The sequence below is a fragment of the Pteropus alecto genome, unplaced genomic scaffold (genome assembly GCF_000325575.1).
Source record: "Pteropus alecto unplaced genomic scaffold, ASM32557v1 scaffold344, whole genome shotgun sequence".
NCBI classification, from domain to species: domain Eukaryota; kingdom Metazoa; phylum Chordata; class Mammalia; order Chiroptera; family Pteropodidae; genus Pteropus; species Pteropus alecto.
In genome coordinates this window covers 953124-978285 of record NW_006434840.1, presented here as the reverse complement: position 1 = coordinate 978285, position 25162 = coordinate 953124, and the positions used below count along the sequence as shown (strand labels likewise).

The 25162-nt window shown below is 37.1% G+C and overlaps 1 protein-coding gene across 4 annotated transcripts in view; it reads left to right on the top strand.

Moving 5' to 3' along the window:
- Positions 1-25162, top strand: part of HEPH (hephaestin) — a 74163-nt gene that overhangs the window by 17045 nt on the left and 31956 nt on the right. For 3 of the 4 annotated variants that reach the window (XM_006910681.2, XM_015588420.1, XM_015588419.1), the window contains 6 exons: positions 808-944; positions 13082-13213; positions 15608-15819; positions 16761-16911; positions 19213-19425; positions 24001-24214. In XM_006910681.2, the coding sequence (XP_006910743.2) occupies positions 808-944; positions 13082-13213; positions 15608-15819; positions 16761-16911; positions 19213-19425; positions 24001-24214 (1059 nt within the window). The remainder of the gene's footprint in view (positions 1-807; positions 945-13081; positions 13214-15607; positions 15820-16760; positions 16912-19212; positions 19426-24000; positions 24215-25162) is intronic. The other variant, XM_015588421.1, reaches the window with a different exon arrangement.

The window sequence follows — 25162 nt, the reverse complement described above, 5'->3', positions numbered from 1 at the left end:
TAAAAGGCACTCTGAGAAATGTAGGAAGAGGTGAAGCAATCTGCCTTGTGGCCATTCCAAATCCATCCTTTTGGAGGAATTTCTCCAAATTTCCTTGCCTCATCCATGACTCAGACTGGACAAGATAGAGCAGATTAGTGCCCTATTCAGTTTCTCGGCCTTAAGTTATGCCTACTCACTGCCTATCAGTGATTCCACTGATATCAGGTCTTTCACAAAAGAGGTAGTTGGTAAATAACTAAGAGAGTTTGGGGGGATATCCTAAGGTATCCACCATGTTTCTTCTTCCTGCAAGAAATAATGAAATGAATTTGCAAAAAAACACAGGAAAGTAGGCACTTTGGTCTCAGCATGGCTTCTAGAATTTTCAACTGGCTTTGCTAAATTAGTGGGCTTTCATTTTGGAATTAAGGATTTTATTTGTTAGGGGGAGAAAGATCTTGAGTACCTGGAGATGATTAAGGACAATGTAAGGCTATGTAACTCAGGTGGGCAGAACTGGTGTTAGTGCCTGGGACTTACAAGCAAGAAGATTTCAACTTACTATAACAAAGAACTCCAATAATTAAAATTATTCAACAGTATGAGGGATTGACTTCTCTGAAACGAGTTCCCTGACCTTGGAAAGGCTGAAGCAGAAGCTGCATATTATTTATTTGTGGTGTCACCAGAGGGTCGAAGTTGATCTGGAAGATCTCTGAGGTCTTTCCTAACCACGAAGATACATACTTGATGAGACCAAGGGTGAGATGGGAGTCTATTTAATATATAATTAAATTGTGTGACATTTGCCTCCTTATATGCCAGTGGCTCAGATAAATTCTTCAAGAAGAGCTCCAGCCGAATTGGAGGCACTTACTGGAAAGTCCGATATGAAGCTTTCCAAGATGAAACATTCCAGGAAAAGGTATACCTGGAGGAAGATAAGCATCTTGGAATCCTGGGTAAGGAATCCTTAACTTATGAAATTCATTGACTAGAGCCAGAAAACTAGGGAGGACTTAGAAGCTGGAGCCTGAGGATAGCTCAGAAGCACACTCTACACCATCATCCCCCAAAGCGAGTACCAAGAGATGAGTGTTCTGTGAAAAAGAATTATGAGTCTGAATGTGTTTGCAAAACACTAGGTTAAACAGTCAAGTAAAACAGTCAAATAGTGTTCTTTTCTGCAGGGCTTCTCAGAACTTGGGATTTATTTTTGATCATCATGAATTTCCAAGATGGGAATAGAGTATACAGTATTTCTCATGCTTACTTTAAAACTAAACTTTTTTTTATTGAACATCTGGTAATTCTGTTTTATAGGTCATGATTTTAGAAGTGTTTTCCTAGGTTTATTTCTAAAGGGCTGTATAAGGTAGTATGACTGTTCAAGTTCCTGGCAATATGGGGACAAGAGCAGATTGACATCACATGCAAACATGCTTGCTATGGTGAGGGATGGAAAACAAACCTTAGAGCCTGACCTTGGAGACGATATCCAGATGCCTAAAGTGCTGTATTGAAACAGTATAGCAAGGTTAGGTGTAGTTTAGTCACTTAGAGGAGCCAGAAAATTTAAAAAAAAAAAAAACAAAAACCAAGATCAGAAGGGAGAAAACTTTGGAAATGAAAGTAATGTAATGGACCATATTCTGGAGTTAGGCATGTGTCAGCTGATTCTAGGAGATCTGAACATGGACAACAGGGCTTACATCTGATAGAAAGATATTTGGAGCAGAAACCTACCTTGGGAAAGAGGATGAGCACTGAGTATTAAGAAGCTCTCATTAGCTTGTGTTCAGTATGGGTCCCCAGTCTTTCTTTTTCCTTCATTTTTTTATTGTAGTAAAATATACACAACATAAAATTTACCATATTAGCCATTTCAAGTGTATAATGGTATTATATACATTCATAATGTTGTGCAATCATCGCCACCACCCGTCTCCATTAACTCTTGTAAAACTGAAACTCAATACCCATTAAACAATTATTACCCATTCTCCCCTCCCCCAGGCTGTGGCAACCACCATTCTACTTTCTGTGACTATATTGTTGACTAGTCTAAGTATCTTATATAAGTGGAATCATACAATATTTTTTTTGTGACTGTCTTATTTACCTAGCATAATGCCCTCAGGTTTTATTCATATTGTAGCATAGTTTAGAATTTCCTTCTGTTTTAAAGCTGAATAATATTCCATTATATGTATATACTACATTTTCCTTATGCATTCATCTATCAGTGGACATGTGGATTTCTTCCACATTTTAGCTATTGGGAATAATGCTGCTATGAATATGAGTGTACAAATAAGTCTTTGAGACATCATTTCCATTCTTTTGGGTATACATAGAAGGGGATTTGTTGGATTATATGGTAATTCTATTTTTTTTTAAGGTTTGAGGGACCACCATACTGTTTTTCACAGTGGCTGTATTATTCTACATTATGATCAACACGGTTTCTAATTTTTCCACATCCTTGGCCACACTTGTTTTCTGCTTTTGTTTGTTTGTTTGTTTGTTTTATAGTAGCCATCCTAATGGGTGTGAGGAGGTATCTATTTGCCATTTTGATTTGCATCTCCCTAATGATTAGTGATGCCGAGAAACTTTCCATGGGCCTATTGGGCATTTATATATATTTTTTGGAGAAATGTTAATTCAAGTCCTTTGACCATCTTTAATTAGGTTGTTTACCTTTTTGTTGTTGAGTTTTAGGAGCTCTCTTATATTCTGGATATTAATCCCTTATCAGACATATGATTCACAAATATTTTCCCATTCTGTGGGGTGCCTTTTTACTCTGTTGATAGTGTCTTTTGATGAACAATTTTAAAAAAATTAATAAAATTCACTAGGTCTATTTTTTTTTTTTTACCTGTGCCTTGGTGTCATACCCAAGAAATTATTGCCAAATCCAATGTTGTGAAAAAATTATCCCTATGTTTTTAATAAGAGTTGTATTGTTTTAGGTATTACATTTAAGTCTTTGATCTATTTTGAATTAATTTTTGTATGTGGTGTTAGGTAAGGGTCCAACTTTATTATTTTGTATATGAAAATCCAATTTTCCTAACACCATTAGTTTAAAAGATGGTCCCCTTAAATGTGAGGATTTCTTTCTGGGCTCTCTAGTATATTCCATTGGTCTATATGTCTGTCCTTCTGCCAGTACCACACTGTTTTGATTAGTGTAGCTTTTCAGTAAGTTTTGAAATGAGGAAGTATGAGTCTTCCAGATTTGTTCTGTGTTTTCAAGATTGTTTTCACTATTTTATTTTGGGTCCCCAGAGATTTTAGGATGGGCTTTTCTATTTCTTTTCTATTTCTGCAAAACCATCATTGGGAATTTCTAAAGGATTTTATTGAATCTATAGATTGCTCTGGGTAATATTAACATTTTAATATATTAAGTCTTCCAATCTAGGAACATGGGATGTGCTTCCATTTATTTATGTCATCTTTAATTTATTTCAGCAATGATTTATATTTCTCATTGTACAAATCTTTCACATCCTTGGTTAAGACAATTCCTAATTATTTTATTTTTCGAGATATTATAATGGAATTATTTTTGTAATTTCTTTTTATACTGTTCACAGTTAGTGTATAATAATGCAACTAACTTTTATGTGTTGACTTTGTATCCTGATACTTTGCTGAATTATTAGTTATAACAGGTTTTTTTGTTTGTCTTTGTGTACTCTTTATAGTTTTCTACATAGAAGATCATATGATCTGCAACAGAGATAATTTTACTTCTTCCTTTACAATTTGGATATATTTTATTTCTGCTTTCTTGACTAATCATTCTGTCTAGAACTTCCAGTAATATTTTGAAGAGAAATGATGAAAACAGGAAACTTACCTTGTTCCTTACCTTGATCTCAGAGGAAAAGCTTTCAGTCTTTCAGCATTGAGTATAGTGCTAACTGTGGGATTTTCATATATGGCTTTTATTATGTTGAAGCAGTCCCCTTCTATTCCTAGTTTTTTTTTAAGGTTTCATCATGAAAGGGTGTTGAATTTTGATAGATGCTTTATCTGCATCAATTGAGATGACCATGTGTTTGTTTTTCTTTCATTCTGTTAATATGCTATATTACATTGATCAATTTTCATGTTGAACTATCCTTGCAATCAAGGAATAAATTCGATCTGGTCACTATATACAATCCTTTTGCTGGATTTGGTTTGCTAGTATTTTGTTAAGGATTTTTTCATCAATGTTAATGTGTAGTTTTCTTGTAATGTCTTTGTCTGGTTTTTGTAACATAACGCTGGCTTCATAGGATGAGTTAAAAAGTATTCCATCCTCTTCAATTTTTTTTTTTTGGAAAAAATTGAGAAGAATTGGCATTAACTCTTTAAATGTTTAGTAGAAATTGCTAGTGCAACCATCAGACCCAGGGCTTTTCTTTTTTGGGAGATTTTTGATTACCGATTAAATCTCCTTACAAGTTACAGGTATATTTACATGTTCTATTTAATTCTGCTTTAGTCTTGGTAGGTTTTCTGCTTTTGGTTTGTCCATTTCATCTAGATTATCCAATTTGTTGGTCTACGATTATTCACAGTACTATCTTACAATTTCTTTTTATTTCTATAGGATAGGTAGTAATCTAAAAGATGCCTTTACCTTCAAAAAACAACCTTTTAAAAAATTGTTATGTTATTATTAGTTTCAAGTAAACAGTACATTGGTTAGATATTTATATAGTTTATAAAACTATCTCCCTAATTGCTCCTTCTCTCCTCTGGTTTTCCACCTAACTAATATATTAATGTTAACTGCATTCCATATGCCATGCTCCCCATCCCCGTGACCATCTAACAATACTAATTTGTACTTCTTTAAACCCTTCAGTCTTTTCTCTTTTTTCTTTAACCCATCTAGCTAAATATTTATCAATTTTGTTAATTTTTTCAAAGAACCAACTTTTGACTTTATTGATTTCTTTATTGTTTTACTATTCCCTATTTCATTTACCATTACTCTAATATATTTCCTTCTTTCTGCTAGCTTTTGGTTTAGTTTGTTTTCCTTTCCTAGTTCCTTAAGTTGTAAAGTTAGGCTTTTGATTTGAGATTTTTTTTTCTTTTTTAATGTAAATATTTATAGCTATAAATTCTCCCTTAGCACCACTTTCACTGCATCTCTTGTTTTGGTATGTTGTGTTTTCATTTATATTTGCCTCTAAGTATTTTCTAATTTCTCTTGTGATTTCTTTTTTGATTCATTGGTTCTTTAAAAATGTGTTGTTTATCTTCCTTGATTTTGTAAATTTTACATTTTTCTTTTTCTTATTGATTTCTAACTTTATCTCATCATGGTTGGAGAAGATAATTTGTATGATATCTTTTTAAATCTATTGAGGCTTATTTGTGGCCTAACATATGGTCTATCTGGAAAGTGTCCCATGTGCACTTGAGAATATGCATTCTGTTGTTATCGGGTAGAATGTTCTGTATATGTTAGCTCTAGTTGGTCTATTCTGATTTTTTTTCTTTTCTTTTTACTTTATTTTTCAATGTTTTATATTAGTTTCAAGTATACAGTACAATGGTTAAATATTTATATAAGCTACGAGGTTATCCCCCTGACTACTCAAGTACCCACCCAGTACTACACAAAACTATCACAATAGTAATAATATGCTATACTCCAAATACCCATGACTATTTTGTAACTACTAATTTCTACTTCTTCATCTCTTCACCTTTTTCACCCAAACCCCTAACCCCCAACCCCTCTGGAAATAACCAGTTTGTTCCCTGTATCTGTGAGTCTGTTTCCATTTAGTTTGTTTGTTTTATTCCTTAGATTCTGCATAAAAGTGAAATCATACGGTATTTATCTTTCATTGTCAACTTATTTCCCTCAGTATAATACCTTCTAGGTTCATCCATGTTATTGTAAATGGTAAGATTTCATTATTTTAATGACTAAGTAATATTACAGTATATATATGTACCATTACTTTTTTTTTTTTTTTTTTATCCAATCGTCTATTGATGTGCACTTAAATTGCTTCTATAGCTTGGCTATTGTGAATAGCACTGCCGTGACCATACGGTGCATAGATTTTTATGAACTAGTGTTTTAAATTTCTTTGGATGAATATCAAGAAGTGAAATTGCTGGGTCAAAAGGTAGTTCTATTTTTAATTTTTTGAGGAATCTCTAAATTGTTTTCCATAGTGGCTCCATCAATTTGTAATCCCACCAACAGTGTACAAGGGCACCCTTTTTTCCACATCCTCCCCAAAATTTGTTTTGTTTTTTTTTTTTTGAGTTACTGATGATAGCCAATCTGACAGGTGTGAGGTAATACCTCATTGTGGTTTTAATTTGCATTTCTCTGATGATTAGTGACCTGGAGTATCTTTTCATATGTCTATTGGCCATCTGTATGTCCTCTGTGGAGAAATACCTATTCAGGTCTTCTGCCCAATTTTTAATTGGTTTGTTTGGAGTTTTTTGTTGTTGAGTTGTATAAATTCTTTATAAATTTTGGATATTAACCCCTTGTCAGAAATATCATAGGCAAATATCTTCTCTCATTTAGTAGGTCATCTTTTCATTTTGTTAATGGTTTCCTTAGCTGTGCAAAAACTTTTTAGTTTGATATAATTCCATTTGTTTATTTTTTCTTTTGTTTCTCTTCTTCAAGGAGATAAATCAGAAAAAAAAATTACTAACAGTAATATCAGAGAGTTTGTTGCCTATGTTTTCTTTTAGAAATTTTATGGTTTCAGGTCTTACATTTAAGTCTTTAATCTGTTTTGAGTTTATTCTTGTATATGGTGTAAGAAGGTGGTCCAGTTTCATTTGTTTTTGCATATATCTGTCCAGTTTTCCCAACACCATTTGTTCTAGAGACTGTCTTTACCCTATTGTATATTCTTGCCTACTTTGTCGTAGATTAAGCGACCATATAGGTGTGAATTCATTCCTGGGCTCTCTATTCTGTTCCATTGATCTATGTGTCTGTTTTATTCCAGTACCATGTTGTTTTGATTATTATAGCCTTGTAATATAGTTTGATATCAGGTAGTGTGATATCTCCAACTTGTTCTTTCTGAAGATTGCTGTGGCTATTTGGGATATTTTATGGTTCCATATAACTTTTAGGATTATTTGTTCTAGTTCTATAAAAAATGCCAATGGTATTTTGATAGGGATTACACTGAATCTATAGATTACTCTGGATAGTATGGTCATTTTAATGATGATGATTGTTCCTGCCTTTGAACACAGTATATGTTTCAATTTATTTATATCATCTTCAATTTCTTTTTTCAGTGACAATTTTCTGAGAACAGGTCTTTTACCTCCTCGATTAATTTGATTCCTAGATATTTTACTGTTTCGAATGCAATTGTAAATAGGATTGTTTTTGTAATTTCTCTTTCTGATAGTTCATCATTGGTGTATAAAAATGCAACCAACTTCTGTATATTAAATTTGTATCCTGCTACTTTACTGAATTCATTGATCGATTCTAATAGTTGTTTTTTTTGTTTTTTTTTTGGTGGAATCTTTAGGGTTCTCTCTATATAGTATCATGTCATCTATAAATAATGAGTTTTACTTCTTCCTTTCCAATTTGGATGCCTTTTGTTTTTCTTGTTTGATTGCTGTACCTAGGACATCCAATACTATGTTAAATAGAATTGGTAAAAGTGGGCATTCTTGTCTTGTTCCTGATCTGAAGAAAATGCTTTTAGCCTTTTCTCATTGAGTATAATGTTAGCTGTGGTTTGTCATAAATGGCCTTTATTATGTTGAGATATATTCCCTCTATTCTCGCTGTGCTGAGAGTTTTTATCATAAATCCATGCTGAATTTTGTTGAATGCTTTTTCCGCAACTATTGTTATGATCATATGATTTTTATCTTTCGATTTGTTAACATGGTGTATCACATTAATTGATTTGCAGATATTGTACCAACATTTCATCTCAGAAATAAATGCAACTTGATCATGAACTTTTTAACGTATTGCTTAATTCAGTTTGCTAATATTTTGTTGATCTATATATATATATATATATAGTCTGTTTATATATATATATATATAAATATGTTCATCAGTAATACCAGACTATCTTTCTCTATATATATATATAGATATAGATAGTCTGGTATTACTGATGAACATATTTATATATATATATATATAAACAGACTATATATATATATATATAGACTATATATATATAGTCTGTTTATGGAATCAGGGTAATGGTGGCTTCATAAAAAGAGGGAATCCCCCCTCTTCTTGAATTTTTAGGAATTGTTTGGGAAGAATAGGTGTTAATTCTTCCTTCAATATTTGGTCAAATTTACCTATGAAGCCATCTAGTTCAGGACTTTTGGGGGAAGAAGTTTTTTGTTTATTGATTTAATTTCATTGGTAGTAATCAGTTGGTTCAGATTTTCTGTTTCTTCTTGACTCAATCTTGGGAGAAAGTATGTTTCTAGGAATGTATCCATTTCTTCCAGATTGTCTACTTTATTGGCATATAATTGCTTGTAATGTTTTCTTGCAATCTTTTGTATTTCTATGGTGTCCATAGTTCCTTCTCCTCTTTCATTTCTGATTTTATTTATCTGGGTCCTCTATCTTTTTTTTTTTTCGATGAGTCTGGTTCAAAGTTTACCAATTTTGTTTATCTTTACAAAGAATCAGCTCTTGATTTCATTGATCTTTTGCATTATTTTTCTAGACACTATTTCATTTATTTCCACTCTCATCTTTATTTTCTTCCTTTTACACACTTTAGTTTTTATTTGCTGTTCTTTTTCTGGTTAAGTGTAAAGTTAGACTGTTTATTTGAGATTTTTCTTGTTTTTTTTTTTTTTGAGGTAGGCCTATATTGATACGAATTTCCCTCAAAGAACTGTTTATGCTGTGTACCATATATTTTGAGTCATTGTGTTTTCATTTTACCTCTAGATATCTTTTTATTTTTGCCTTGATCTCAATGTTCACTGTGTATTTTCCAGTTGTTTTATTTTTTTTTTCTTGTAGTTGATTTCTAGTTCCATTATATTGAGTTCAGAGAAGACATATGATATGATTTCAATCTTCTTAAATTTATCAAGACTTGTTTTGTGGCCCGTCATGTGGTCTATCCTGGAAAATGTTCTATATGCATTTGAGAAAAATGTATATTCTACTGCTTTGGGGTGATATTATCTGAAAATATCAAGTATATCTGGTCTAGTGTGTCATTTAAAGCTGCAGTTTCCTTATTGATTTTCTGTCTGGAAGATCTGTCCATTGTTGTCAGTGAGGTGTTAAAGTCTCCTACTATGAATGTGTTGCCGTAAATCTCTCCATTTATGTTGGTTAATTATAGCTTTATATATGTAGGTACATCTATTTTGCATGCATATATGTTTACTAGAGTTATATGCTCTTGATGTATTGATCATTTTATCATTACGTAATGTTCTTCTTTATCTCTTATTACAGCTTTTGTTTTAAAATCAATTTTATCTAAGTATTGTTATCTCAGCTTTTTAAAACATTTCCATTTGCATGAAATATCTTTTTTCCATTCTTTTCTTTCAGTCTGTGTGTGTCATTTGATCCAAGGTGGATCTCTTGTAGACAGCATATGTATAGGTCTTGTTTTCTTATCCACTTGGCTACCTTATGCCTTTTGGTCAGAGCATTTAATCCATTTACATTGGGTAGTTATTGGTAAGTACATAGTTACTGGTATTTTATTATTTGTATTTATGATCCGCCCCCCCCCCCACTTCATTTTACAGAAGGCTTTTCAGCATTTCTTGTAATTCTGGCTTGTTGGTGATGAATTCCTTTAGCTTTTTCCTCTCTGGGAAGCTCTTTATCACACCTTCAATTTTAATTGATAGCCTTGCTGGATTTTCTTTTTCTTGTTTGCAGATTTTCTTTTTCATCACTTTGAACATTTCGTGCCAATTCCTTCTGGCCAACAGTTTCTACTGAAAAATCAGCTGTCATTCTATGGGAATACCCTTGTAATTAACTAGCTGCCTTTCTCTTGCTGCTTTTAGGATTCTCTCTTAGTCTCCAAACTTTGGCATTTTAATGATGATGTCTCTTGGTGTGATCTGTTTGGTTCCCTTGGTTTGGGACTCTCTGAGTTTCCTGGACTTGTATGTCTATTTTCTTTGCCAGGTTAGGGAAGTTTATTGTCATTATTCTTCAAATAGGTTCTCAATCCCTCGTTCTGTGTCTTCTCTTTCTGGTACCCCTATGATGTGGATGTTGGATGTTGTCCCACAGGTCTCTTAAGCTTTCCTTATTTTTTTTTCTCTTTTTTCTTTTTGCTGTTCTGATTGGATGTTTTCTGATTCCCTGTCTCCCAACTCACTGATTCAGTTCTCCACTTCACCTTATTTACCGTTGATTCCTTCTATTTTTCACTTTGGTTATTGTATTGTTCTGACTGGTTATTTTTTATGGTTTCTGTGTCCCTTTTTATGCTTACTATCTCTCTGTAGATGTCCTCACAGAGATCACCTATTCTCCCCCTATGTTCTTTGAGCATGTTCTTATAACCAATGTTTTGAACTTTGTTTCTGGTAGTTGCTTGCCTCCATTTCATTTAGTTTCCCCCCCCACCCCGGAGTTTTCTCCCGATATTTCATTTGTGGCATGTTCTTTGTTTTCTCATTTTAGTTGCCTCTTCATGTTCATTTCTATGTATCAGGAACGTCTTCCTGCCTTGGCTAGGTGGCCCTATGTAGTAGGTGTCCTGTGTGGCTCAGAGGCCCAGTCTCCCTGATTACCTGCATTGGGGGCTCTGGATATGTTCCTTGTGTGGGTCATGTGTGTTCTCCTGTTGTAACTAAGCCTTGATTGCTATTACCATGTTAGTGGATAGGATCGATCTCTGTGTTTGACTGGCTATGGGTTTGGTTACACCCACAGGGAGTGGGATTCGCCCCAGCAGGCTATGTACTTATTAAGACCACCCTTTTGGTGTGCTGCTTGTAGGGCTAATTAGGTGATGCTCTGTTGTAATCTGACATCAGCCTTTGGGTATGCTGGTTCTGGGGCCCCTTGTGAGGGGCTCCCGTGTAGGCCAAGGGTTGCCGCTTCTTTTGATTGTTCATTGTCACCTGGTATGGGCTACAAAGTGATCCACAAACAGTTGCTGCCTGTGCTGGTTCTGGAGGCAAGTGGGAGACATGCTGCAAGCCAAGGTTGGATATCTTTAGTATCGGGCCTGGGGTGGCTTAGCAAAAGGACCAGTACACCTCAAGGCCTAGGGCTGCTTGCCAGCTGCCCCTATGACTTTTCAGCTGGAAGAACCTTTGGGTAATATGTGAGTTGGGTGGAATGGGACCCAGGGAGTCACTGGAGTAAAGTGAACAAATTTCACCTGGCTAATGCAAAGTCAGGTTTCACGCCAGTGCTGAATTTGCAGCTTCCTGAAAAAGTCTCAAGTCACAGCAAGGCCAGCCTTTGTATTCCTCAGGACCTCAGACCTCCACATTCCACCCACAGGCTGGCACCAGTGGCTCACCACCAAAAGTCTCCCCTGAAATGTGAGGGCTGTGCACAGGACATGTGAGCTTCTGCCTGCCAATAAATATATGACCAAGGGAAGATGCAGGGTGGGGCTGGCTGCCTGACAACAGATCACTGGGAGCAATTTGTGGGCTGGGTGGGGCGGAGCCCCAGGAGGGCATGAAGTGGAGTGAGCTGATCTTACCAAGCCAATGCAGCTTCAGAACTGGCTATGTGGAGAGAAGTGTCCAACACAGGCAAGATTACGCTCACCTGTACAGTGCCTTGGAGGCGGCCTAACAAAGAAGCAGTGGTGGCTGCCCCTTCAGCCCTTGCGCAGGTACCATGCAACTTAGTTTTTCCCCATATGCCTCTTGTACCTTCTGAGCTGCTGACCCTCTGCCAGAGCCCAGGGTGAATGTCTGCAAGTGAGTGAATCTGTTCACAGGCCCTTTAATGTGACGTCTGGGTTTTCAGGTTCCATTTATATCACCCAGATGGCTAGAATCCTCACTGGCTTTTATAGTCACATTTTGTGGGAATTCCTCTTCCCGGGGCTGGAACTCTGTCCTGGGGAGCCCCTGTGTGGGGCCAGGGCCCCTCATTCCTTCAGGGGGGCCAGGGCCCCTCTGAAGCTGCACTCTCCCTGCTGGTGCTCAACCACTACACATGAGTGCAGGACCAGCCCTCTTCGTGTCTCTGCCCCTCCTTCCAGTCCCAATGTGTTATATCCTCAGATGTATGTGTTGTGATCATCTAGACTTCAGGTGGTTCTCCAGCTTGTTTTTTTTTTTTTTTTTTGTATAGTTTGTAATTTTAATGTGGTCATGGAAGAAAGTGAACTCTGTTTTCGCCTAGTTTGCCATCTTGATTGGAATCTTGGTCATTATGAGTGGCGTATTGGTCCTAGTCTTGAGCAGAGATGGAGAATTAGGTATGGACATTGAGTAGAACCCAAGACAGAAACTCTGAACTAGGGTTAGAATCAGCATAAGTGCTCAAGGTATTGTCTTGGTATTTCTGGTTGGTCTCAAAGGTGACCTAAGCTAGATTAGAGGTGGTGGGTAGTATAACAAAGAAAAGTATAGTAGTCATGGCTAGCCTACCTAATCCAGGGCCTTTATAGAAGATATAATAATTTTATTTGCTCAGAATTGTTTTAGAATTGAGGCAAGCTCAGATATTTAGATGGGCCCTGCCAGGAAATGCAACTATGGCAAATGGGGAAATAAAGGCAGGGGAAATAGGATTTAATCTGATAGTGGGGAGGGAGAAAGCCCTGGTTTTAGTTCCTGTCTCAGTTCCTAATCAGTCATTTGAACTTGAACAGATCAATTCTACCTCTCTGAGCTGCAGTTTCCTCATCTGTAAAATGAAGATATTCCCTGCCCTGTGTGCCTTAGAATTATATTTGAGGATCAAAATGATATCATGGATTCCGATGTGCTTTTTATAGCTGCAAAGAAAACTGTTCTCTATCTTTTTCACATCTCTTTTTTTTCCCTCCCTCTTTTTTATCCCCATCCTCTCTTGCCATTCTTATTTTCATTTCCATGGTCTCTTCTTCCCATTTGACAGGGCCAGTGATCCGGGCTGAGGTGGGTGACACCATCCAGGTGATCTTCTACAACCGTGCCTCACAGGCATTCAGCATACAGCCTCATGGGGTCTTTTATGAGAAAGACTACGAGGGAACTGTGTACAATGATGGTGAGCAGGCAGGGTTTCCAACTAATGTGGGCTGCAGGTAGTAGCAGGTAACTCTAGAGGACAAATAAATAGGGAAGAGAAGGAGTGAGAAGGAGGCAGAATTAATAGCCATGTGTGGATATTGTTGAGTGAATATGTATTATAGCAAGACAGAGCTGGACTCAATAAGAGACCACTTTAAAATATATTCTGATTATAAAAATAATATATATGTGCTATGGAATTTTGAAAAAAGTAAAAAATTATAAAATAAATAAACATAATTCATAGATAATTTCCATTATATTTTGATATATCTTTTAATATTTTTCTGTCATTATAAAAATGTCTATATTTATAGATTTGTAATCATATGGTTTATACAATTTTATATAACACTATTTTCATTTACCATTATATTTTGTTCATTCTCCCATTGTATAATAATGTTATAAATATTATAATAGCTATATAATACTGTCGCATGGGTTTGCCATAATTTATTCATCTTATCCTATATTGTTTGTACATGTAAATTTGTTTCATTATTTTAGAATATTGTAAATTATATTGCCATGAATGAATATGTACATATGATTTGGATTTCTATTTTTGGAGGGAACACTAGGGTGGGATTATTGAGTAACTAATTTCTTGTTTTCTCTGAAAGTAGTATGAACACATGCTAATCCCAAGCCAAAAATATGAAAAATACTGAAAGCATAAAGGGGAAAGTTACAGTCAAATCTAGCCTAAAAAAACACTTTATAAGGCAGCTGACTAGTTTCTTCAAAAAGTCAGTGCCACAGGGAAAAATGTTAAAGAGACAACACCAAGGGCAATGTGCAAAACCTTTTTTATTAAAAAAAATAGCTTTACAAGACATTTGTGAGATAATTAGAAAATTTCTGTTACAGAGTGGATATTAGATGACATTAGAGTATTTTTTAGGTGTGGTAATGTTATTGTAATATAGGAGATACTGATATATTTAGAAATAAAATTTCATGATGCTTGCATTTTACTTCCAAATAATTTAGCAAAAGCAAGCAAAAAAAAGTGTGTGTACATATGTGTGTGTAGATAAACCTACACATAGATGTAGATGAATTAAAGCATACAAAAAGTTAACATCAACTCCAGGTGGTAGGATGATTATTGTATTAACCTTGAAATTTTTCTGCATGTTTGAAAATTTAAAAATTGGGAACAGTGAGTTAATAAGGAAAGATAAGCTAATAGCATCGTAAACTATACCATCCCATTATAGGTTCTTCTACAAATATCCTTGCATATGCTTCTTTGCATATTTTTATGACTATTTCTTCAGAATATATTTTTATGATGTGGAATCACTGTGTCTGAAGGTGCACACATTAACATTTTTAGTAACTACATCTAAATTGCTCTCTGGAAAATTTACAGTCCCATCAATTTTGAGTTCCATCAACAATAAATGAGAAGGATGACCCATTATCTTACAACCTCACCAACACAGGGCAACCATTTTAACCTTTGTCCAAATCTCGGTCTTGTGGGAAAGCAACAAAATTCATTGTTGTTTTAATCTGCATTAGGTTGAACATTCTTTTTAGTATTTATTGCATATCTTACAGTTTTTGTAGGCATGAATAATTTTAAGGCATTTAATACATTTTCTCAACATTTTTTTTTTCCAAAAGTGCTGAGAGGTATGTCATCTGGACCATTTCTCACAAACACTGATTATTTTCACTTGTAATATCTTGCTAATTTGACAGGCAAAAGTTATCCAGCATTTTCATTTGTACTTTTGGATTACTAATAGGTTTGAAATTTTTAAATAAAATTTCTGTGCATTGCTTGACCTTGACTTGTGCCCATTAAGAAATTATAGCCTTAGTGTTCTTTTTCACACACACACGCGCACACACACACACACACACACACACACATATATATATATAACATATATACATCCACATGTACATACATGCATACATATACAAAGGAACAATATTCAATAATCAGAATAATTCAAAGATGAAACAGACAATGATGGAAGGTAGTGAATCTCCCATCTCTGGAGATTTTTAACCAGAGGTAGAGATATAAGAACAGATTAATGTATGTTTTCGGGTGAGGAATATTCCAAATAAGTTTTAAAGGCCTTTTATTCCTTAGGTCCTATGAGTTTGGAAGTTTGGGGAAGTTCTAATTTCCCCAGTTCATTTAACAAGGTGTGACAGAACCAGGAACCAAACTCTAGTGTCTTGACTCCTACCCAGGGCTCTTTTCAATATTCAATATTCCATGTTACTGTTGTTCATACTGCTGCTCCATAATGCTTTTGTAGTTTATGATCTTTACCCCACAGTTTGGAGCTGATCTTCACTCTAGCCAATGTGAGTAATGAGTCCCATGTTTCCCCTGCAGACTCATCCCACCCTGGCTTGGTGGCCAAGCCCTTTGAGAAAATAACATATCGCTGGATAGTACCCCCCCATGCCGGCCCCACTGCTCAGGATCCTTCCTGTCTCACCTGGATGTATTTTTCTGCCGTGGATCCCATAAAAGATACAAATTCTGGTCTGGTGGGCCCCCTGCTAGTGTGCAAGGCTGGTGCCTTGGGTACAGATGGCAAACAGGTATTGCCAGGGTTTCTGGCTAAAAAGTCTGTTGAGAGGATGACGAGGCTGGGTTGCTGAATAGGAGTTAAGCATGGAACTGGGTTCTAGAGGTGAGGGGATAGAAAACAAAATAATCAAGCTATTGAATCAGACATTAATAGTTGGTGACCGTATGCTGTCTTGCATGTTATTCTTTTACTATCAAATACACATCTTTTTTTAGTCTCTTGCTTTCTAACTTATATCAGCTCATCAATACCTCATTTTTGTTAGCCTCGGTGGCCCCTGACCCTTGCTCCAAATTCCTAAATCTGCTTTAATATTTGCTTGTCTTCTTTTATATCCAGCCCACCATTTCTAGCTGTGTAACCTTGGGCAAGTTACTTAACCTCTCTTTGCTTCAGTTTCCTCGTCTGTGATAAAGATTAACAATGGAAGAAGATATTTTGGATTTTTGTGAGGGTTAATTAAAATAATCCATATGCTGCTTAGTACAGTGTCTGGTACATAGTAAGCACTCAGTAAATATTAGCAGTAATAATAATAAATATCGTATTAATAATTATTATTTTTTTATTTTATTTTCTAATACCCTTAGAGTCCTCCTATGATTTTTAGCCACATTTTTCCACTCCTCCCCAGCTAACTATAGGTTCTCTTCTATTATACTCTGTGACTCTTCTTCATAATCCTGATCTTGTGCTTCTTCTTTGCTCTCATTCATCTCTCCCTTACAGGCTTGTCAGTTTATTCTGACTTTCACTCACTGTGATTTCAGGTTACCTGTGGAAAAAGTACCTAGCAACAACTGCAGTTCTAGGCAGGAGATATGGGCTTTGCTCTGTGCATGGAAAAGGAAACAGGAAAGAACCAGGGATCATTGGGTCTAGTGAATAACAGTCTACAACTGCTGAAACTGTTGTTATTTTTCCCTCTCTTCTCTTTCACTTGGCCTACAGAAAGGGGTGGATAAAGAATTCTTTCTCCTTTTTACTGTGTTGGATGAGAACAAGAGCTGGTACAGCAATGCCAACCAAGCAGCTGCTATGTTGGATTCCCGACTACTCTCAGAGGATGTCATGGGTTTTCGAGATTCCAATCAGATGCATGGTATGGGGAGTGAGTGCTTTTGTCCTAAGCTACAATTGAGATGTTATAAGTAATAAAATTTAACCTAAACTTAACCATGACCCATCCTTGAAAACACTGATTCCACTGGTCACCTATGCCCAAGGGCAGAGCTAGTTCGAGGGATTAAATCTGACAAAAGATCTTATACTTAGCACCTTATGTGTGTCCTGTGTTACACAGTATGAGAGACAATGGATAAAGGTACTGTGAAATGAGGATTGCACACAAGGAATCTACTATAGACTGAAAAGAGTGAGCTGAAATAATACATTTCCTGTCTTATCTCCTCCATTATTGCCCACTACCCTTGCTCCACAACCCATACTCCAGCCAAACAGGCCTATTTTTCTCTATATGGATTTACCTTATACCTTTCTAATTTTGTGCTTTTGCAATGCCTTGCCTTCCACTTGAAATGCCCCTTGTTACATCTTTGTCTTCAGCCTGTGGAAATTCTTTTCATTCTCTAAGTCTCTATTCAAAAGCTAACTCCTCCATATAACAATTTTTTTTATCACCCAATCCCAGGAAGATGACACCCTCTTCTGAACTACTGTTGCATTTTTATCTGATTATTTTAATAGCATGTTTCACACACTCTCCAATATTGTAGTACATTGCTTTTGACTTCTGCTAAAGTGTAGTCTCCTTAAAAGTGAGTATTATTTGTTGCTTATCTCTGTCTAATATGCAGCAAATGCTTGTGAACTAGTGAACTAATAAATTAATGAGTAGGTGGGTCAGTAGGTGAGTGAATGAATAGAAAGACATGGTCCCAGTTTTCATGGAGCTCCCAGAATTTTGCAATGAGAAGAGACTAGGAATATCCATGAAGCGATTATAGAAAATCTGAGACAGACTATAATTAAGTGGTAAATCGTGTGAAACAGATTTTAAGTGACATAGAGTTCAAATGAGAACATTAATGAGGAGAAATCCAATTAAAAGATTCCTGGAAGAAGGGAATGCTTGAGCTGGAGCTCAAAGGCTAAACAGGCTTGCAATCAGACATTATAGGGAGGTGAAGTAGAATCAGAAAGTTACCAGTGTTCCCATCAGCATTCTGGAGAATTACCCAGTAGGGTTACTCATTAAAGCTAGTTACATTGAATGTGGGGACATTGAAAAGGGATCCACTTCAAGCAGGCTTCCCTACATTTTTGATGGGGATATGGAAGGTGAAAGCGGTCAAGAGCAAGTGTGTTGTTTATTGGCTCCATTTCTTGGTTCTCATCACCAGTCAGTTGCATTAGCTGGAAAAACTAAGACAGTCCTGAGAACCAAGTTCATTCCAGTTTGAACTTATGAAGCACCTGATTAGTATCAGGCAACATGTCAGGTGCTTGGGTAGCCACACAGATACATAAAAAAGGAGTGCTTCCTGCTAGGTCAATCTAGTGTGGGAAATAGGTGTATAAGTAAATCACTGGGTTATGTGGTAAGTGATATGGCAGAATTTTGTAGGGGACATTTTCATGGAAACTAGAGATAGAATAATAAATCTGTTACACAGGGGAGGTGACATTTGAGTTGAGGCATGATGAATGAGTAGCAGTTTGCAATAGAGACCAGAAGGAAAGTATATTCCAGGCAGACAGAACAGTATGTGATGTCAACAAGTATATTTTAAGTACCTACCATGATTAAGGCCTTGGACTGCAGAGGCAAATAGAGCTCACACAATAATGCTGTGTATATGTGTGTGAGAGGGGTGAAAGGATAGACTGAAGGCAGGAGTACTAGGGAGGAGGCTTTTACAGGAATTCAGGCCAGAGAGATGAGGGGTAGAGCCAGGGCAGTGGTAGTGAAGATGAAGAAGAAGAGATAGATTTAAAGCTGAGTATGAAATCTTGGGAATCCCAAAATTTTAGAGTGATGGAGAATGAGAACAAGACAGAGGAGAAACAAAGGGGTTGTAATAGAACCAGAAAAGTGTGGTACTATCAAAGCCAAAAGAGGAGAGCTTCAAGAGAGTAAGAATAGAAGAGTTTGATACTATTGTGTGTGTGAAGGAGTTGCAGTGGAGAGTAGTTGAGTTTTGCAAGGATGTGTAGAGTGGGGCTGTAGGTGAGGCCAAAAAGACTAGTTGTGCTCTCATCCCAAAGAGGTAGGCCTTCATAAGTAGAGCTAAAGTGGCTTAGGGAAGAAAGCAGGGAGTTGAGGATGATTCAGAAATTTCATGTTGTGGGAAACTGTATTACAGAGCTGATGTCATGCTCTTGGCCAGTGCTCAAGTAGTCTGATTTCATCACCCCATCCTATCTTGTTTTTGTTTTCCAGCAATTAACGGGTTTCTGTTCTCTAACCTGCCCAGGCTGGACATGTGCAAGGGTGACACAGTGACCTGGCACCTGCTCGGCCTGGGCACAGAGACTGATGTGCACGGGGTCATGTTCCAGGGCAACACTGTGCAGCTTCAGGGCATGAGAAAGAGTGCAGCCATGCTCTTTCCTCATACCTTTGTAACAGCCATCATGCAGCCTGACAACCCTGGTAAGTACCTTAGCAACTGGTCCTAGGCTGAGAGGCTTTGTTAGATATAGGACTGGGTAAAGGGGGCTGGTGATGAGAAAAGAAGAGTTATTTTGTTTCTCACTCTTCCACAACCATTCCATGTTATGGTTATTTGGATTCTCTTCTCAGCTGCAGGCAGGACAGAATGAGAAACTTTAAAAACTCTTTTGTGGAACAAGAGAGAAACAGAGATGCTGCCCAGGGTCAGGGAAATTCTTATATAGGCAGATGGTGGACTTGGCCATGTAGTCCCTTAGCTGCGTAGAGATTCTATAGTCCTTGCATTGGGAGGGAGGTCCATGAGATACACCTATAAACACTTCCAACTCTGATATTCTGTGAGGATTTCTGGTGGGAATGAGATGGGAGTGTGCTGTAACAGTTTCAGACCAGGAATTGGAACACACAAACTTCTAGTACAGGCTCTTTCATTAACTTGCTGTTTAATTTTGGTCTAATCACTCCCTTTCTCTGTGGTTAGATTTCTTTCTTCTTTCTCTGTCTGTCCTCCCTCCCCTTTCTCTCCTCTTTTGTCCCTCTCTCCCTTTTCTGTCTCTCCCTCTCCCTCTCCCTCTCCCTCTCCCTCTTCCTCTCTCTCTGTTTTTCTCTCTACTTCTCCTTCTCCCTGTTTTTCTTTGGAAATAATTTTGACTAGAATATTTCTCCTGATTCCATCTATGCCTAACATTTCATAATGTAGCAGTAATTTCTCTTTGCAGTTCCTAGGGTATATTATTTTTCTAGGTAGTAGGTGGAAATAGTGTTTATAAGAAAAATATCTGTCAGTTCTGTGCATTTCCCACTAAACTTTATTTTAGTTTTGTAAATTGCATTTCTATTTGGAAAAAAACAATCCTAAACAAAACAAGTCTCCTTGACAATTTAGTAATTTCAGCCTGGCACTGGGGTTGACAAACACTTGGCATAAAGCTGGTCTCCACAGACTTTTTGGGTCCTTATTCCTGCCCATCTACCTGGGAATTTTGGTTAGGGCAAGTTGGTAGCAAATTAGAAAGAGTTAATGGAGCTAAAAGGAACAACAGAAACAAATGCTTTTAGTGAGGTCTGGGGTGGGGAACTTATAAGTGAAAAAGACCCTTCTCTCTAGCCTTGGTCCCAAAGCCAAACCCTAGGTTTAATCTCCTTCTTGCACAATTAGCTTGGCTCCCCAGTGATGTCTATATTTCTCCCAGGGCTCATTCTTATTTTAGATATATTAATTTTTGTGTGTGTGCCACACTGAGGCCCCAAGGAGGGTATCTTTAGATGGCTTAAAAGCATTCTAATCTGATATAAGAGAGAGGGAGTGAATGGGTTTATATGATAAAAGCCTTGAAATGTTACTCTTTGTCAAGATTCCTGAGTTTTCTTATTAGCAAAAGTCCAAACTCATTTTACCTTTGCATTTTCTAGAACTTTCAAACTCTTTCCTCTTTCTGAAGAGTTATCAAGTCATAGAATGTTGGAACTGGTAGAATCCCTTTGAGATAATCTCAATTCACTTCTTTTACCAACAAGAGGAAGAGACAGAGGCCTGAAAGGGAGAAATGCTTTGTTCAGATTAGATGTGTTGGCTCTAATTTTTCTGTTTTTTTTTTTCTTCTTCTTCTTCCCATTCTCCTTAAATTCCTATTGATTTTTACTCCTAGATGATATCTTGAAACTGAAATCTCCTTTATTCTGCCTATGGGGACTTGCTCTCTGATTAAGACTGTGAGAAACCATTGTGAGTAGCTCTCTAAAGACAGGGCAAAAGTACCCAGTTAATGGAAAAGGCAAGACCAGAATCCATTTTTGGGATTCTAGAGAAAGAAGTAGTGATGGAGATGGGTAAATATACATATTTAATTAGGTAGATTCGTGGATAACTTTAGAAACACCACCAGAGAGAGCCAACATGCTATGTGCTGGAGGCTTACAATTATGTGGAACAAATGTCCAGAAAAAAAATCCGGCAAAATGTTAAAAATGTTTCAGTCATGTAGGTTTATTGGTAATTTTTTATCCTCTTTTTGCTCTGCTTTAAATTTTAATAAGCTTATATTGCATTTAATAGAAATGACATATCATATTTAAAACTATCACTCTGCATAATATACCTCAACTCTTCCAATAAATCTACTGATACTAGAGTTTTAATAGCCAAGAAAAATGGTAGATAAAAACATTAGAGCAATAAAGGGGGTCAAATATATGGTGACAGAAAGAAATCGTAACTGTGGGTGGTGAGCACACAATGCAATATATATATATATATGACTTACTGTTGAATTGTACACTTGAAACTTACTAGAATTAGTTGATCAATGTCACCCCCAATAATTTTTAATTATAAAAAATGCTAGAACAATGTGTTATTCCCCACCAAATTTATGTTAAAGTTCTCAACAATGAGAAGAATATTTATGACTGTCCTGATCCCTCAGGGTTTCTTTCCTCTCTTTCATTGTTGGAGCTCTTTCTTTATTCATTATTTCTTTTTTATCCCCCTTTCCTATCCTTCTTTTTTTCCCCTGATCTTTTTCCATCTGGTCTTTCATTTTTCCTCTTCCTCTTTAATCCTTTCTTTTTTAATATATATTCCTTCTTTCTTTTTCCTCTTTTTTTTCTTTTAATCACTTTTATCCCATTTTGCCTTTTGTTTTTCCTTTTCATTCTCCCCCCTTCTTTATTTTTGTTTATCTTCCTTTCTCCTTGTTTTCATTATTTCTTTTCCTTTTCTTTTACTCCTATTTTCTTTTATTATTTTTTCTTGTCCTACAATTTACGTCTTTTCTTTCCTCTCTCCTTGTCTTTCTCTGTTTTTCTCTTTTCTTCCTCACTTATTTTTATTTTCCTTTCATATTACAATTACATTTCTCCCCAAACAGTAAACATCTGTTTTCTTCCACTTATTTGTCTAAATGCTAGGAATGTAAAGATAAATGAGGCAGCTAACAGTGAAAAAGGGAGATAGATGTGTAAACAATATTTATAAGGCTGCGGCGCAATTTTCCCGGTCACATCTGGGTGCTCTAGTTATGTCACTTGTGTGGGTTGTGTGTTTTCTCTTGTTGTAGTTGAGCCTTGGTTGCTGTTTGCACTTCACTTGGAGGGATTGACCCACAGGATTTGCTGTGAGAATTGGCCAGTGATTACAGTGGAGGAGTTGTTGTGTAGGGACTGACTCCACAGAAAAGGATTTGGTTTAGCAGGGCTCTGGTGCCTTCCCTGTCTTCCCTTTGTGTCATACTCAGTTGCAGCCCTACATGGTACTCTGGTTTGGTCTGAAGCTAGCCACCAGGTGTGCAGGCTCCAGGGCCTCCTAGGAGGGGCCTTGCTGCAGGCTAAGTTCAGCCGCAGTCTGTGCCCTGCCTAGGGCCACCTAGCATGAGCCACCAAGTAATCTGCAAATGTGCTGGTCTTAGAAGTGCCTCAAGAGGCCAAATCACAAACCAAGGCCGGCTGCCACTAGTGCCGGGCTTCAGGCTTTTCAGCAAGAGGTACAAGGCATGCCAAGGCCAGATACTGCTTGTTTGGGTTTTGTGAACCTTTGAATGATTTTAGAAAAGCCTACAACTTGAGCCAAGACAGGCCATTTGTACAGAAAAGCTACTGGAAGCCCCTTGGGTTGGTCTGCAAGTTCCTTGGGGTGGGGTCTCAGGGAATCACCAGGGCAGGGCAACAAGTGTTAGCCATATTGACAAAGATTCAAATATGGCAGCTTCCTGCATCTGCACACTGGTAGGGCTCAACAAAGAAATAATAGGTGGGAGAGCTCAACAAAGAAATAATAGACCCTGCCAGCACTTCTGTCTAGGAGAAAGCTGCCTCTTCAGCCCTTTCTCTAAAGCCAGACAACTCATTCCTTCCCATGTGTCTCTGGCATTTTTTGAGGTGCTGACCCAGAGCTGGAGCTCAGAGCGAATAAGTCCATTAGTGAGTAAGTTCATGCACGTGCCCCTTAAGAAGAACTCGAGTCTCACTCAGCCACAATAACTGCTGGTTTTCACAGCCAGAAGTTATGGGAAGCTCGCTTCTCTTTTCTGGAATCCTGGGCTGGGGATCCTGCTACAGACCCCTCGCTCCTCAGGGGGTCCTCTGCAGCAAGGTATTCTCCTGATTTTTAACCACCACACTTGGATGTGGGACCAGTCTGTTCTATGTCTCTGCTCCTTCTACCAGTCTCAAGGTGGCTTCTTCTGTATGTCCTTAGTTGTATAACTTGTTTAGCTAGACTTTAAGCAGTTCTCAATTATGATTTTTCTATAGTTTAGTTTTAATTTCAATGTGGTCATGAGAAGGGACAAGCAAAATTTTTATCTGCTCTGCTATCTTGACTGGAAATACCCAGAGTTTAGTTTTAAACCCAGACAGTATAACTTTGGAGCCAGAACTTTTAACCTCTGTGCTCATTGCTCTCAATAATCCTTCAATAATCTTTTATCTAATGCATAGAATAGTCTTATCTGAAACTACCCACTCTCTGCAGTATGCCTAGAGAGAGGCAGGAAACATCCCAGGTGCTACACAGGGGTATTTTAATTCAGATTTTGCTCGTTCTTCCTTTTTCAGGGATATTTGAGATTTATTGCCAGACAGGCAACCATAAAGAAGCAGGGATGAAGGCAATCTATAATGTCTCCCAGTGTCCTGGCCACCAAGCTACCCCTCGCCAACACTACCAGGCTGCAAGGATCTACTACATCATGGCAGAAGAGGTGGAGTGGGACTATTGTCCTGACAGGAGCTGGGAACTGGAATGGCATAACCAGTCTGAGAAGGACAGGTAAGGCTTCAGAGACTGTGGATCATTTTACAGATAAGGAGGATACTGAAGTTCTGAAAGAAGGAGACACTTATCTAAAGTCACCTAATAAGGCACCAACAAATCTGGTGAAGGGGCTAGAATGCAGGTAAGGTGGAACTCAGTGCTTCTATATTGCTATACTGTGGCGCTGAATTAAAAGACCTTATCCACATCTTCATGATCATAATCTTTCCCTCCTTTCCTCTGGTTAGCCAGAAGGACTTATACTGTGACTTAAATTTTATAGAGAACTTATTTGTGGGACTGAATACCCCAAGAGCAGCTGTCCATTTACAAAATGTCATTAAGGTGCAGCTTAGGCTTATGCTGTATAGCACGAAAAAAATAGTGTGGCTTAAATAAGTTATAATTTTATTTCTTGCTTGCATAATAGTACAGAGATGATCAGTCCAGGGCCAGTAGGTGAACTAGTCACACATAACTCTTGCTTTTATCTCTGGAACTAAGATGCTTGTTACAATTGTAACCATTCCCAGCTATTGGAAAAAAAAAAATGGAAAGAAGTCCAAGGCAAGCAGTATTGTCTGTAAGTTGATAATTTGCAAGTTATATACCCCACTCTGTCTCATACTTGATTATCTTGAATTTATTCATATGGCCATACCTAGTTTTGAGAAAATTTGGAAAGTGTAATCTATGGTTAGGCAGCCATGTGTTCAGCTAAATCCTAGGTAATTCTATTACTATAAGGTACTGAGATACAGTTTAGCAATTTGCACTATAATTTATTTTCAGTACTCTCACAACCCTTTGCCAATTCTTGCCCTTTATGTTGGTTGTTGAAGGTTGAAACCTATTTGCCCACTTGTTCTGAAACCTAGAACAAGTGACTTTCCTTTTTCTTGGTATTAGTTTACTCATCTTTAAGGTAATGTTGAAAGAACTTGACAAGAAGGTGAAAGGGAA